At 54.6% G+C, this 15,408-nt stretch overlaps 1 protein-coding gene and 1 long non-coding RNA gene across 10 annotated transcripts in view; one reads left to right on the top strand and one right to left on the bottom strand.

Annotated features, from left to right (window-relative positions):
- Positions 1-838: 838 nt before the first annotated feature.
- Positions 839-3,255, bottom strand: LOC106996810 (uncharacterized). Its single transcript, XR_001442867.3, has 2 exons — positions 3,101-3,255; positions 839-1,359 (listed from the first exon to the last, which is right to left on the bottom strand). It is a non-coding gene; the product is annotated as an uncharacterized LOC106996810 (long non-coding RNA).
- Positions 3,256-3,403: 148 nt separating this feature from the next.
- Positions 3,404-15,408, top strand: part of ECE1 (endothelin converting enzyme 1) — a 133,552-nt gene continuing 121,547 nt past the window's right edge. For 7 of the 9 annotated variants that reach the window (XR_013406727.1, XM_077971508.1, XM_077971474.1 and 4 more), the window contains exon 1: positions 3,404-3,532. Coding sequence is in view for 5 of the 9 variants with exons in the window: in XM_077971474.1 (XP_077827600.1) it covers positions 3,530-3,532 (3 nt within the window). In the remaining 4 variants the exon portion in view is untranslated. Of the gene's footprint in view, positions 3,533-8,657; positions 8,797-15,408 lie in introns of all 9 variants that reach the window. The other 2 variants (XM_077971467.1, XM_077971510.1) reach the window with 1 other exon arrangement.

Raw genomic sequence — 15,408 nt, forward strand, 5'->3', positions numbered from 1 at the left:
CCGCGCCCGGCTTTTTTTTTTTTTTTTTTGAAATGGAGTCTCACTTTGTCGCTCAGGCTGGAGGGCAGCAGCGTGATCCCGGTTCACTGCAACCTCCGCCTCCTCAGTCCAAGTGATTCTCCTGCCTCAGCCTCCCGAGTAGCTGGGATTACAGGTGCCCGCCACCTTGCCTGGTTAATTTATTTGTTTTTTTTTTTTTTTTTTTTTTGAGACGGAGTCTTGCTCTGCCGCCCAGGCTGGAGTGCAGTGGCCGGATCTCAGCTCACTGCAAGCTCCGCCTCCCGGGTTTACGCCATTCTCCTGCCTCAGCCTCCCGAGTAGCTGGGACTACAGGAGCCCACCACCTCGCCCGGCTAGTTTTTTGTATATTTTAGTAGAGACGGGGTCACCATGTTAGCCAGGATGGTCTCGATCTCCTGACCTCGTGATCCGCCCGTCTCGGCCTCCCAAAGTGCTGGGATTACAGGCTTGAGCCACCGCGCCCGGCCAATTTATTTGTATTTTTAGTAGAGACGAGTTTTGCCATCTTGGAGAGACGAGTTTTGCCATCTTGGCCACACTGGTCTTGAACTTCTAACCTCAGGTGATCTGCCTGCCTTGTCCTCTCAAAGTGCTGGGATTACAGGCATGAGCCACTGCACCTGGCCCTTTTTTCTTTTGGAAACTTCTTGTTGGAGAATAACAGAGACAGAAAAGCATATAGATCCTAAGGAGACTGCTCAATTTTTCACAACTGAACTACCCCCTCCTCCATACCTAACCCTTACTGGTACCCCGAAGTTTCCCTGGTGCCCCTTTCCAGTCATTCCCTCCCCAAAGATAACACAAACCTAACTTCTGACAGCACAGGTTTAATTTTGCTTACTTTTGAACTTTATGTAAATGGAGCAATGCTTAAAGGCTTTCTAGCAGTTTGTAAGTTACAAAAGGCCCACAAGGTACATTAACTCCTTAAATCTTCACATCAGTACAGTGAGGTGGGCAAGAACTATGAACTCCATTTTACAGAGGCAAAAACGGGAGTTCAGAGAGAAGAGCATCCCCCATAATCACATTGCTGGCAAGTGGAGTGCCAGGATAGCTGGGTTTCATTTGCGTGTGTCCCTGGATCTTCAGTGTCTCTGCAGGCATCAGGCTATGATTCTCAGGAAGACACCCGAGGAATGGTCAGGAATCGGACACCAGGCCAGGGAAGCTGATGGTTTAAGTTCCCCATGATGGAGGAGGCTCTGGACCTTCAGGTCTGGTCACCTTTTGGACATGGCCAGACCCTCCCCTCTTCACCATGCTCCCAACTGCTGCACTCAAGGAGCTTTTCGACCTCCCTGAGTCCTCCACACTGAAGAATTCGGAATGCTGCTGGAAGGAGGGAGCAACATAGAAAGTTATTTCCCCCTCCCCGCCCACTGCCCTCCAGGTTCCCACACAAGCTGCCCAGGAGCAGATGGTCTGCTTTGGAACTGACTCTGTGTGCCTAGATACATCGAGGGTCACTCTGGGTCAGCACCTGGGCAGGGGTTGCAGGAAGCTGCTCCTCCTCTTCCGTGCTGGCAATAAGTTATCTGTTTCCAAATTCACCCCCTTACCCACCACTACAGCCTCCTCACCCGGCTGGCTGATAGACAGGAGTCCCCGGGTCTTTTCCTCTGACCTCATGAACATTCTGTATGGCCTAACGAACTCTTAGAGATCCTTCAAAGCCCAAATCCCAATGCCACCAGGAGGTCTTTGTCCCGAACATGCACTCATTATGCATGATACACAGTAGTTTATTTCTCAGCCCAACCCAAATATAGATGATCACAAAAGCTACACAACGGTCACACACAAAGACCACAGTGTCACCACACACGCAATGTTTTTATCTCGATGTCTCTTGCAAACTGGGTTACACACAAAGTTGTACCAAATCACAGCCACGTCCCTCTTTTGTGTGGGCACACACAACACACACAAACTACACCACAAAACCCCAGGGTTTTTTCTCAGCTTGTTTACAACAGGGACACCACGTTTCTTTCTACCACATTAACAGGCATGCACAACAGGACCCAAACATGCAGACCACATAACACACACACACACACACAGGCAGGCTGTCTTCTGTTCCTTCCTCCTTCCCTTGCCCTCACAAAACCTACACATGGAGACAGTGTCTCTCCTGGACCTGCAAATTCACATGCCTGGAGAGCCACGGCTCCTTCTCTCTGCTTTCCCACCATTCCCTCCCTCACCCCTCTATCACGGGGACACACAAACACACACAGCAGCAAACCCCAAATATAGCAGACACACACACACAGAGCAATGAACCCCAAATATAGCGGACACACACACACAGCAACAATCCTCAAATATAGCAGACACACACACACAACAATGAATCCCAAATATAGCAGACACACACACACAGCAACAATCCTCAAATATAGCAGACACACACACACAGCAATGAACCCCAAATATAGCAGACACACACAGCAACGAACCCCAAATATAGCAACACACAGACACACAGCAACAAACCTCAAATAGAGCCGACACACACACACAGCAATGAACCCCAAATAAAGCAGAAACACACACACACATACACAGAGCAACAAATCCCAAATATAGTCAGGGCTTTCCTTCATATATAAACACACGGGCACGCAGAACCCACCCCTCCCCCACTTTGTCTCTTCTCCCTCTTCCTCTCTTACACACACAAACACACACACACACAGCAACAAACCCCAAATATACCGGTCACACACACACACAGCAACAAACCTCAAATATAGCACATACACACACACACACACACACACACACAGCAACAAACACCAACTATAGCGGACACACACACACACACACACAGAGCAACAAATCCCAAATATAGTCAGGGCTTTCCTTAACACATAAACACACGGGCACGCGGAATCCACCCCTCCCCCCGTTTCTGTCTCCTCTTCTCCTCCCTCTTACACACACACAAACACACACACACACACACACACAAACACACACACACACGCAGCTGCAGCGCCCTGGGTCACACTCCAGTGCAGGAGCCAGGCAGGAGACAAAGGTCGCCGAGGCTCCCGGCGCCCCGCACCGGACACAATCGAGCCTCTTGTCTGTTCTGCCTGCTCCCAACGCCGGTCTCGGCAAGGTCCTGACCCCGCACCCCGAAGCCACAGCTCCCGCCTGCGCCTGCCCTCCAGGGTCCCGGCGCAGCCCGGGCAGCCGGCTCCCAGCGCGCCAAGGGTTAAGGGCCCGCGCGGGCGCGGGGAGTGCGGCCTCCGGCTGTGATTGGCTGCGCCACCCAGGCCCCGGCCCCGCGCCCTGCCATTGGCCCCGCGGCGGCCCCGCCCCTCCGGGACTCGGCGCCGAAGCCGCGAGCTCGCCCGCTGGAGCCGAGCGCGCCGCCGGGGCCAGGCAGCAGAGCTGTCCGAGCAGCGGGGCTGGGAGCCGGGAGTCCGGAGCTGGGAATCGGGGGCCGGGCACGGGGAGCGGCGCGGAGCCGGGGAGGAGCACGCGAGCTATGGTGAGTGCCGCGTCCGGAGGTCTGGTCTGGTCCAACCCAGCCTCGACGGTCCCGGGCAGCGGCGCCGCGGGTGGCACCCGGGGCCGCCCTGACTCGCGGGGGGCTGGGCGCCGGCTGCAGCGGCAGCCCCCGCCCGGCCCTCGGAAGGCGTGCAGTCGGGGGGCGCCTGGGCAGAGCGCGGCTCTCCAGTCGGCGCTGCGCTCGGTCCCGTCGGGGGCGGCCGCGCCGAGCTTGGTTCTGGTCCCGGCCGGATGTGGGGGGCTTGGGGTCCCCGACTCGCTTTGGGGACGGTTGCTGCGGTCTGGTTTGGGTTGTTCTGAAGTCCCTGGACTCGGCTTGGCTTGGAGACCCAGGGCAGCCGGGCTGGGTCGGGCTCGCGGGTGGCGGCGATTCCGAGGTGCCTGGATGCAGCTGGACCTGAGCGTCCCGGGACACTGAGGTCGGTCTGGGGCTCGCCTTGGGGCACCGTGGGTGGCCACTCCCGGCGCATTCGGAGGGCTACGTTGCGGCCCTCTGGGACTGCTGATCCAGCTGTGGCCTAAGGGGTGTAGGTGGTGGCGGGACAGCTAGGTCGGTGCTGTCAGAGACCAGGGAACACTCGGGGGCCCTGCACCCAGCGATCCGGTCTCCCCAGCATCTCTCGGTGGATGGGTCCTCAGAGAAGGGACTTGCTGAGGCCAAGTGCTGACTGCGATAGGCAGGGGTACCGGGGAGAAGGGGAACTGGGGAGGGGCGTTTCATGGGGCTCTCTGAAGTCTCAGAAGAGAAATTCATTTGATCCAAGCTGGGCTCCCTGGGGGGCTGTTGGGAGGCGCATTGTCCCTGGACCCCAAGAGCAAAGGCCCTTTGTCCACTTGTCCAGGGCAGGGTGCTGGCCTCTCCGTCACGGGGAGGGAGCCATCTACTTCTCTTTGGCTTCTTTCCCCATGGACCAGCCACTCTGATTCCCTCTCCTAGTTCTGTTCTGTGCCCTGTGAAGTGGGTCCAAGTCACCATATAGGGCTGAGGAGGGCATATGCCTGGGACGGTGGCTGCCAGTACCTGTGATCCAGCCACCTCCTCTTCTCTGTGATGATGCTGCCAAGCCCGAGGGCGCCTGGATGGGAGCAGGACGGGACCCCCTGTAAAGCTGAAGAGTCCCACAGTGGTTCCCAACCCCTGCTCTGCCCAGAGCTGGAGTCCCCTTATAACCCCCCCCATCTCTCCCTTCCAAGGCCTCTCTCTTCTCACCCAGCTAGGGTCTTCCTCACTTAGGCACCACCAGTTGCCTCACTAGAGTCAGAAGCAGTGGAATTATGGCTTAGTTCTATACCTGAAGGTGCTTAGAGACCACCTGGGACTCAACCTACCTCCTCCATTAGGAATCTCCGCTGTAATGCCCTGCCTAGACGTTTCCGTGACAGGAAGTGCACTATCTGTGGACCAGCACTGGATTTAAAGTCTCAGTGTATGGGCACTAAAAGGCCGTGAGACTTTGAGGTTGTATGATCGATCCCCTCTGCCTCTAAGCCCACCCTTAGTTACTTATAAAGAAAATTTTTTCTTCCTTAAAAACCACCAAAAAAAGAAAGAGGTCCCCTCACTCTGCTTTGGTGACACTTTATAGATCCTTACAACCCAAGAAGCCCACCAGCCCATTGTGAAGAGCCCAGGCTTTGGCATCAAACCAGTTTGTGTTTGAGCCCCATCTCCTCCCCTTCCCCACAGGGACTTTGGTCTAGTTGAAGCATCACCCTTGAGTTTCAGTTTCCTCATCTGCAAGACGAGATGATAACGCTTATTTCTGAAGGGTGAGATAACCCAAGTGAGAGTATTTTGCTTCAGTACTGCTTAGTTTTCCCTTCTTTTCCAACCTTGAACCCACACTGGGAAGTTCTACCTAACATCTAACCTCTTTGCCTGGGGGATGTCTCTGGAATCCAAGAACAAAGGCCCGTCATCTATCTGTCCAGGGCTAGGTGCTGGCTCTTCCAGCACAGGGACAGAGGCCACCTATTTGCTGGTCTGAAAGAAGGATGAAAGTTTGTCACGTTGTAGGGAGGAGACCGTGATACTTTCGTCTGTCATTCAGCCAGGATGTGTTGAACCTTACTCTAAGCCAAACCCCGTGTGAGAGAGGAAAGAATTGACCGAATAAACAGTGTTAAGGGAGCGTCCACCAGGCCATAAATGTCTGCACTGGTCCTCAGGCTCTTTGGCACGCCCTTGGAGAGGTAGAAATATGCCAAGCAGGGCTCTCTCCAGGCTGGAGAGATGAGAGAAAGCTTCATGGAGCAGGTGACATCTGAACTGGAAGGGATATCCCGGGAGGGGGACCTGTGTGACAGAGGAGCAAAGGTGTGAGTGCACAGGACAGGCTCCTAGAAAGCCCAGAATCGGGCTGGGCTGGCACCTGGCTATGGAAGGACCAGGAAAGAGAAGAGAAAGAGGGCGGAAAGGTTGCTGGGGCCAGAGAGTGTGAGGCTGAGGAAGTCCACGGTGGATTGTTAACCGGTTGTGCATGCATGGGGTGGAGGCTGATGTCAGGCCTCCCTGGCTCCTGTAGTTTTAATTTCCTCTAAACATTGGTTCCCGTGCTGTCATTCCTGAGGCCGGGGTGATTCGGGACTGATCAAGTGTTTATTCCCTGGATCTCCTGCTCCGCAGCTTTTAAACAAATCCAGCACTCCTTTCTTTGCAGTGTGGCCAAATTGTCCCTGGCCCCTGGGTTCCTAATGGGGCGTGTTTGCAGGGTGTGTGTGTGTGTGTGTCTGTGTGTGTATCTATGTGTGTGTGTCTGTGTCTGTGTGATGTGTTTCCTGTTGTGCCTGGCTGAATCTCCCCGATGGTCCCCAGCTCCCCACCCACGTCTCTGACCCCTTGGCAGGGAGTCAGTGCTGTTCTTAAAGGCCTCCGTTCTCCAAGGCCTCGGATGGACCCTCTCCCCTGCCTACTCCCAGTGCAGGCCGTGGGCCGAGGGTTCCGAGGAGGCTTTTTGTATCTCCTGCCTCCAGTTCTACTCAAACTACCCTGCAGCAGGCACAGAGAAGTGAAGGAGGTTGCCCAGGGTCACAGAGCAAGAGAGTACCAGAGCAGGCACAAACCTCCTTGACTTTTGGAGGGTTAACCTGGCAAACAGTTTGGAGAAGGAAGCCCAACCCATCATCCCCCATCTGTAGTTGTGGCACCTTGAGAATGTTCCTTCACATTCCAAGCTGGGGCTGAGTTGAGGCTACCGCTGTGGGTTAAGAATGCTTTTTACTATACAGCAGTTGAGGACCCAGGGTTCAGGTTTGAATCCTCATGTACTACCAGCTTTCTGTGTGACCTTGGGTCAGCCATTCCCTTACTCTGTGCCCCCTTTCCTACAAAGTGGGGCAGATTTGCTCCACTTCTCAAGATATCGTGAGGATCCAACGGATGTGGAAACACTGTGGGAACTATTAAGAATGTGCGGGAGCCCGGGGGCGGTGGCTCACGCTTGTAATCCCAGCATTTTTCGGGGGCGAGGCAGGAGGATCACTTGAGGCCGGGAGTTCAAGATCAACCAGGGCAACATAGTGAGACCCTATCTTTAAAAAAAAAAAAAGTAGGGAGAAGTGTTACTGTTTGAAGCTAGGAGACTAACCACATGCCCCCACATCACTCTGGTGCCTCTCAGCCACTCCAGACGCGGCTCCCAGGGCACTGTGCGTACATTACCCTGGGCAGCCTGTGCCCCTGCTGGTAACTGGGCTACTGAGGCCTCCTTGCATTGCTACACTCTTTTGGTAAGCAAGGTTGTTATTACCTTTTGTTAAAGAATAAATACATTGTTTTCCCTGCAGAGTTGGGGAGGCCAAGGGAAGAACAGGATTTGAGGCATGAGAGGGCTACAGGGTGGGCTTGGCAGAATGTTCTGGGCATTAGCCCAGAAAGCCAGCTTGGCCAAGTCCACACTTTCACGTCTACGGTGAGAGAGGAACCATGAGCAAATGTTTCCAATTTTTTGTGGTTTTGCTCAATTTTTTTCTCTCCAATTGACTGGGTAAGCCCCCGGCCATAGTCAAAGGGCTTCATTCATTCCTTCATTCATTCACTCACCAAACAAGTCTGCTCGGCACAACGCGAAGCATGGGGGCTGTGGTCAGTGTGAGTGAGACTATAGGTCTTTCTCTCCCACAGTCTGATGGACAGGCAGGCAGACAGATGCAGAGCAGGAAATTACAAGCGCAATTACTGTTGCCAAGGAGACACGCGGGGGGCTGTGGGAGTGGACCGGGAACCTGACCTGAGGATCAGAAAAGGCTCCCTGAACACATGGCATTAAAGCCATAATGTAGAGTGAGTGGGACTGGGAAGAGTGTTGGGGGGCGGGGTGTGGAGGGAGCAGAATGCGCCAGAGTACAGACCGCTGTACCTTCACGGATGGTTCATCTGGAGCGCAGAGGACTATGCTTAGGAGGTGGCCCCGGAGGGTACACTCAGGGATGGTAATATGAAGGACCTGGCGCTCAATCCTCGGGGCAGTGGGGAGCCACTCAGGAGTTTATTTTTTAAATTTTATTGATTGATTGATTGATTGAGACACAGTCTCGCTCTGTCACCCAGGCTGGGGTGCAGTGGCGCGATCTCAGCTCACTGTAACCTCTGCCTCCCCGGTTCAAGTGATTCTCCTCAGTCTCCCAAGTAGCTGGGATTATAGGCGCGCCACCATGCCCGACTACCTTTGGTATTTTTTTAGTAGACACCGAGTTTCGCCATGTTGCCCAGTCTGGTCTTGAACTCCTGACCTCAAGTGATCCAGCCGCCTCGGCCTCCCACAGTGCTGGGATTACAGGTGTGAGCTACCACACCTGGCCTACTGAGGAGTTTAGAGTCAGGGGAGTGACATGGTCGGATTTGCATTCTGAGATGGTCACAGGCTGCTTTGTGGCAAGTGAGTAGAAGGGGTGAGGCTGAAGGCTGGGAAACCAGTGAGGAGGGAACTGGAGTGACCCTGGGGGAAAGGTGGTGCTGCGGGCACCATCCAGTCCTCCTCTAGCCCAAACCACACTCCCGGCATGCTGCCCAGAGCAGGCAGCGAAGACAGAAGGAGGCTGTGGCCCCAGAGGTCCCACACAGTCCCTTCTCCTACACTCATTGACCTTTCCCCTCATCCTTCCAGGCAGATAATCAGCCAAGGGCCCTGGTCTCCAGACCCTTTAATAGAGGAGAAAGAACAAGTTCCCAAATCGCTCTGAAATGAGGTAGAAAATGCTACGTGCCAACCTGGGGATGCAGCTCCCGAGTCATCCTGGCCATAGGTGTGTATCGGGGAAGCCTTCCCAGAAGAGATTGCAAAACTTGGTGGAGTGTTTCTTAGACACCGAGCTTTGGACACATAAAAATGAGGAGGGGCGGTTTACCCGTCCTTGAAGAGTTAATAGTCTGAGGGGCACAGTTTAATGAACAACCAGTGCTGGCAGAACCCCACTGTCAGGGTGGCACTGGGAGTCCAGGGCTGGAGGCCTGCCCTTTCCTTGGGCCCCTGAGGGCAGGGTGGCTGGGATGCCCCAGGCCTGTCTTGGTAGGCTGACAAGCCTAGGAATGGCTCCCTCCTCCCAACACGGCCCCTTCGGACTTCCTGGGGGAAGATGTAAACAGGGGAGCAAGTTTCTGGAGAATGTTCAGGAAATCAGCTTGGTGGGGGTCTAACATCAGGGAGGGGGGCCTGGCTTCTGGGCCTTCTAAAGACCGTAGAGCACTTGTATGAAAAGGGGATTAGGAACCACCTACTTCAAGGCCCCTGTTTTACACGTGGGAAGACTGAGAGACAAAATGAGCATCTACTATGTGCCTGGCACTTAAATGGAATCTCTGCTCTCCACACCCACCCCAGGGAGGAGAGCGAGCCTTATTTCAGAGTTGTAAAAGCTGAGGCTCAAAGGTCACTTAGGGAACTAGGGATGGGAGCAAGACAGTGGCTCCCCGATTCCTCTAGATTATGGCTGCAGTCCCAAGCTACCACTCAATTTGGCAGAAACTTGGCCTTCCTGGGAAAGCCCGCTGGGACAGGGATAGGACGGTTGAGCCAGTAGCCAAAGGCATTGAGAGCTAATTGGGGCTGGACACTGGCCAGGCTAAAATGCTGGTTATTTATTGTTCACCTTTACACGGCACTTGACAGTTAGACCTTTTCTTCCCCATTCCCTGACTGTTCTTGGATTCCCACTGCCAATTAGTGGCAGAACTAGAACTTGAACTCAGGCCTTGTGACTCCCAGCCCAGCTCCCCGCCCCCCCACACCCAGATCCCCAGCTCCCCAGCTCCCCAGCTCAGCTAACAGCCCCTCCCTGTCTGGCAACACCTGGTCTCCTGGCCTGGGTCTCCGGTACCCCCCACCCGCAACACCTGGTGTCCCAGCCTTTCTGACCACATAGCCCTCTAAGCAGTTGGAGCAGCCCCTGGCCCAGAAACCTCTCCCCATCCTCCTCCCACAAATTCCCTTCCCCCCTTGGCTGGGAAGGCAGGAGGGTGGGCCTGGGGTGGCAGCCAGGCGGAGTTAGGTTACAGAGTAAACACAGTCATGTCAATATTTACCTCTGCCTGGAACCAGAGCTTCCCACCTCCCTGCCTTACTCCCTCTAGCTGCCCATCCAACTGCACGTGGCCTGCTCCCAGGCTCTGATCTGGTCATTGAAAGCAAGGCCAGGGTGGCTTCCAGCCCAGGCTTTGCCACTAATCCTTCTTGTGTTCCCGAACTGCAGTCTCTCTTCCTGGGCCTCAGTCTTCCCATCTGTGAAATGACATGGCTGGAGCAGACTGACTCCAGGGCCGTCTTCAGTAATGACATGCGGGATGACAAGTATAATACTCTCGTTCAGAGGATAGACTCAAAGTTGTGCAAATCTGGGTTTGAATCCCAGCCCCACTACTTCCTCACCATGAGACTTGGGGCAAGGCACCTAACCCCTTTGAGCTCCAGTTTTCCTCTGTAAAATGAGAGCCTAGCAGTCGGTACCCATTTTGTTTGTTGGTGAGCATTCATGAGCTATGTTTGCAGCACTTGGCACAGGATAAGGTTTGATTAAATGGTCATGGTGTTGGTTGTGATTCCAGATAAACATTTTATGATTCGCTGAATCCAGACACTGGGTTGTGTCACTTGGAAACTGGAACCAAGGGTGTTGACTCTAACCTCATGTCCTCCTGGTCCTCTGAGAGGCCGCAGGCTGGGCTAGGGTGTCCAGGGGCTGAGAAAGCTCCTTGGTCAACACCACACACACCCCCAGCTGCCTGGCCATTGGAGTTCCTTCTTATTGGGCAGAGGTCCAGGGCTGAAATGTCCTCAGAGATACGTGACCGTGAAAGGGATGAGGGAGGGCAGAGGGGGCGGAAGGGGAAGGAAGGACCCATTTCCTCAGCAGTTCTTTCACAGAAGCTCTGAGTCCATTACACACATGAGCTGTTCCTCCCAGCACTGCAGAGGAGGGGGCGAGGGGTGAGGACTGGCTGCCTTCAGGTGCTATATCTGAGCAGGCAGTGTGGGGAGGAGAGGGCAGGGAGGCGGGGTCTGCCCGTGCAGCAGGAGTGGGCCTTGGAGACTGATGGGCCCAGGATCAAACATGGCATCCTCACTTTTTGCATTGTCACCTTGGACAGTGTGTGTCACCTCTCCAAGCTTTATTTTCCTGTCTCTAATATGGAGCTTCTGGGGCAGTATTTTACACAGTAGTTAGAAGCGCTCAATCAGATCCTGTTTCAGAGTAGCCCAGATGAGGGCTGGCACCTACAGGGGACTCAGTCGGTGTCACCTGCTGTTATTGTCATGACTGTTATGATGACACTGGATGCCAGACTGGACCTCGTGAGGGCAGAGATTGTGTTTCTAAAAATTGTGGTATAGTATAATTTACTTCAGTAACGTATGCACATCTTGTACAGCTCACGGTTTACAAATGCGCACACCTGCACACTACCTGGACCAAAGCATGAACCATTCCCACAGTTCCTGTGTGCCTCCTCCATCAGTCCCCTGCAGCAGGTGGCCACTGCCCTCTAGTTTGGCCTGGTTTTGAGCTTTCTCTGTGTGGGTTCATTCATGTGTGCTCTTCTGTGCCTGGTTTTCTTCAGCTTTGGACAGCACGGAATGTTCGAGGTTTGTCCGTGTCGCCTGTAGCAGTATCTGCTCCTTTTTAGGCTGAGTCGTGCCACATTGGGTGGATGTACGTGTAAATGTCCGTGACTGACATTTGGATTGATTCCAGCCTGAGGCTGCTGTGACATTCTCGTATGTATCTCTTTGCAGACCTGAGCACTCGTTTCTTTGGGGCACATACTTAGGAATGTAACTTCTGGGTCAGAGGGGCAATACATGTTTAACTTTCTTTTTTTGTTGTTGTTTTTTTGAGACGGAGTTTCACTCTCGTTGCCCAGGCTGGAGTGCAATGGCGCAATCTCGGCTCACTGAAACCTCCGCCTCCCGGGTTCAAGCGATTCTCCTGCCCCTGCCTTAGCCTCCTGAGTAGCCGGGATTACAGGCGCCAGCCACGACACCTGGCAATTTTTTTTTTTTTTTTTTTTTTTTTGAGACAGAGTCTTACTCTGTCACCCAGGCTGGAGTGCCGTGGAGCGATCTCGGCTCACTGCAAGCTCCGCCTCCCAGGTTCACACCATTCTCCTGCCTCAGCCTCCAGAGTAGCTGGGACTACAGGCGCCCACCACCACGCCTGGCTAATTTTTTGTATTTTTAGTTGATACAGGGTTTCAACCGTGTTAGCCAGGATGGTCTCTATCCCCTGACCTCGTGACCCGCCCACCTCAGCCTCCCAAAGTGCCGGGATTACTACAGGCGTGAGCCACTGGGCCCGGCCACAGCTGGCTAATCTTTTGTATTTTTAGTAGAGATGGTGTTTCACCATGTGGGCCAGGGTGGTCTCGAACTCCTGACCTCAGGTAATCTGCCCACCTGGTCCTCCCAAAGTGCTGGGATTACAGGTGTAAGCCACCGCGCCCGGCCTCAGTGAATGTTTTTCGTTTTTTTGTTTTTGAGACTGGGTCTCTGACTCTGTCACCCAGGCTGGAGTACAGTGGCATGAACATAGCTCACTGCAGCCCTGAACTTCTGGGCTCAAGTGATCTTTCCACCTCAGCCGCCTGAGTAGCTGGGACCACAGGTGCGCACCGCCACACCCAGCTAATTTTTTGATACCTTTTTTTGTAGAGACAAGGTCTCACTATGTTACCAAGGCTGGTATTGAGTTCCTGTGCTCAGGTGATTCACCCGCCTTAGCATTCCGTGGTGCTGGGATTACAGGTATGAGCCACTGCCTGTCCCAGTAATTGTTTTTTGAAAGAAGGAAGAAATTTGAGTCCTTTCTTTGTCTTAATGCCCCAGATTCACTCTGTGGCCCTGCCCCTGCCCCCAGGGCCTGGCAGCTCTGGGCTGGCACTCTGCCCAGACCCTGGGCTTTGGGCTTCACCTGCTGTCCCTCAGGGCCCCCCCGCCCTGGAGACCCACTGGTTGGCTGTGTGACCTCAGTCTAGTCCTTTCCCCTCCCTAGTCCTCACTTTCCTCTTCCGTCAAGTACTGGGTGGGTCGAAGCTTCCCCTGCTCCCCGTGTCTGTGGTCTCCCTCATTTGGGGGCCTTTGCTCCTGGTGTTTGGTGCCTCTTCACCCCCAGGGTCTCACCCACCCCAGGCAGGAGCCCCCACTGGCCTGTAGCTTGCAGAAGGACCGTTTGGGAAAGCTGGTGGGCCCTTCATTCTTGGTACCCACCCTAAGAGCCTCACTGCGACTCTGTCCCCCCGGGTGAGAGCCCTCCAGAGTAGGCCCCCAGCCATGAGAGCCCCACCCACTGAGGCTTGGCATCAGGTCGCCCCGGGTCTGAATCCTGCTACTCCCTGGCTCTGGGACTTTGGGCAGCTCACTCCGCCTCTCAGAGCTGCAGCGTCCTCATCTTCAGGGTTTTGAGGACCAAAGGGGGCCCTGCCTCGTTGGGACAGAAGAGAATGGAGCAGTCACATGCCTGCCCCTAAGGAGCTGCACTCCAGGGGAGGAAGCTGGAGACCAGACAGGGAAAGGCGCCCACCAGAAGGATCACTCTGAGAGAAGAAAGGAGAGAAAACACGGTGATGTGGTGGAGAGTGGCTGTGAGGGGAGGGGGCTGCTCTAGAGGAGTGACCAGGAAAGGAGGTGACGTCTGAGCTGGGACCTGAAGGTTGAGGAGGGGGCAGCCGGGCAAAGACGGGGGAGTTGAGAGTTCCCAGCAGCCGGACCAGCAAGTTTGGCACATGTAGGGGGTGAACACTGGTGTGGCCTGGCAGAGGCAGTGGAGAGCAGAGGGAAGGCTAGGAAGAGGTGGGCCTGGAGGGGCAGGCCATGGATAGCCTTGTCTGTGGGGCAGGGGTCAGCATTCCATTCTAAAAGTGGTGGGAAGCCACTGGAGGACCCCACGTTGAGGAGCAACTGGGTTTGGTTTCTGTTTGGAGAGACCCTGGCTGCTGTGTAGAGCATGGACTGTAGGGGGCAGGAGGGAGGCAGGAGCGCAGGCCTGGCCTGAGGGTGAGGAGGCTTAGGTTTCTGCAGGATCTGGGATTTTGGCAGCTACCTCAGGGATGGGAGAGAGGTAGCCAGGGATCCCAGATGCTTCGAGACCTCGCTGGCAGCAGAGCACAGTGGGCAGAAGTTACCCGTGGAGCCGGACAGACCTGTCTGAACCTCCACTTGAACTCAGCCTTCCGGGCTGGGCTTGGGATTCTCCCCGAGTGACCAGTTCCCACCATCCCAGTCCCTGGGGACCCGGAGAAACAGAGCCAGAGGGCATTGAGCTGGAGCCTGCCTCCCTCGCTTCCGCACACCTTGCCGAGAAGTGAGGGCATAGGAAGAGATGGCCGCAAAGGGATGCCCAGCCCCTCTGCCCCGGGGCTGCTGTTCACAAGGCCACGCTGGAGGGAATCCTGTGGCTTTGTGGTTCCTTGTTTCCTGGGCTGGTCTGGGGTGGAAGATGACCATGAGAAAGCGGCATTTCATCTTCCTTCACCCCGAGCGTTCAGTGGGTGATTACTCGGCATCCTGTTGGGCTTCCGGTGTGGTGGGTGTGAGCCAGAGAGAGGAGGGCATGAGAGTTCACAGTCACAGGACGTGGGACTTGGAGGTCATCTAGGCCAACTTCCTCACAGGGCAGACTAAGGCTCAGAAAGGGAAAGAGACTTACCTGAGGCCATACAGCAGATTAGAGGCAGGACTTGGGCCCTGATTCCCGGCTCCTCATCCAGCACTCTTTCTAGGTGACATGGAGGTATGGAGGTTTTGGAGCCAGACAGATGTGGGTTGTAGTCCCAGCTCTGTCACTTAGTCCCAGCTGGGTGACCTTTGGTGAGTGACCATCTCTGAGCCTCGGTTTTCTCCTCTATGAAATGAGATGATGGTATCACCATTCTCACAGTGGTGTTGTGAAAGTGGTTGATAATTTATGACAGGTTGTAAAGCTCATAGGACGGTGCACAGAGTTGACTCTTGGGAGGTGGGAGCTGTTATTACCTTTGTGGCTCTGTCTTTTATTTATTTATTTATTTTTTGAGACGGAGTCTCGCTCTGTTGCCCAGGTTGGAGTGCAGTGGCACGATCTCAGCTCACTACAACCTCCACCTCCTGGGTTCAAGCAGTTCTTCTGCCTCAGCCTCCCAAGTAGTTGGGATTACAGGCAGGTGCCACCATGTCTGGCTAATTTTTGTATTTTTTAGTAGAGATGGGGTTTCACCATGTTGGCCAGGCTGGTCTCAAACTCCTGACATCAAGTAATTTGCCTGCCTCGGCCTCTCAAAGAAGTTGGGATTACGGGCGTGAGCCACCGCGCCCGGCCTGTGGCTCTGTCATCCTAACCTCCTAAAGCACCAGAAAGAATGGCTGCGTGCTGGCCCTCACATGTGCTGTT

Source organism: Macaca mulatta, chromosome 1 (assembly GCF_049350105.2).
Source record: "Macaca mulatta isolate MMU2019108-1 chromosome 1, T2T-MMU8v2.0, whole genome shotgun sequence".
In the NCBI taxonomy this organism is placed as follows: Eukaryota; Metazoa; Chordata; class Mammalia; order Primates; family Cercopithecidae; genus Macaca; species Macaca mulatta.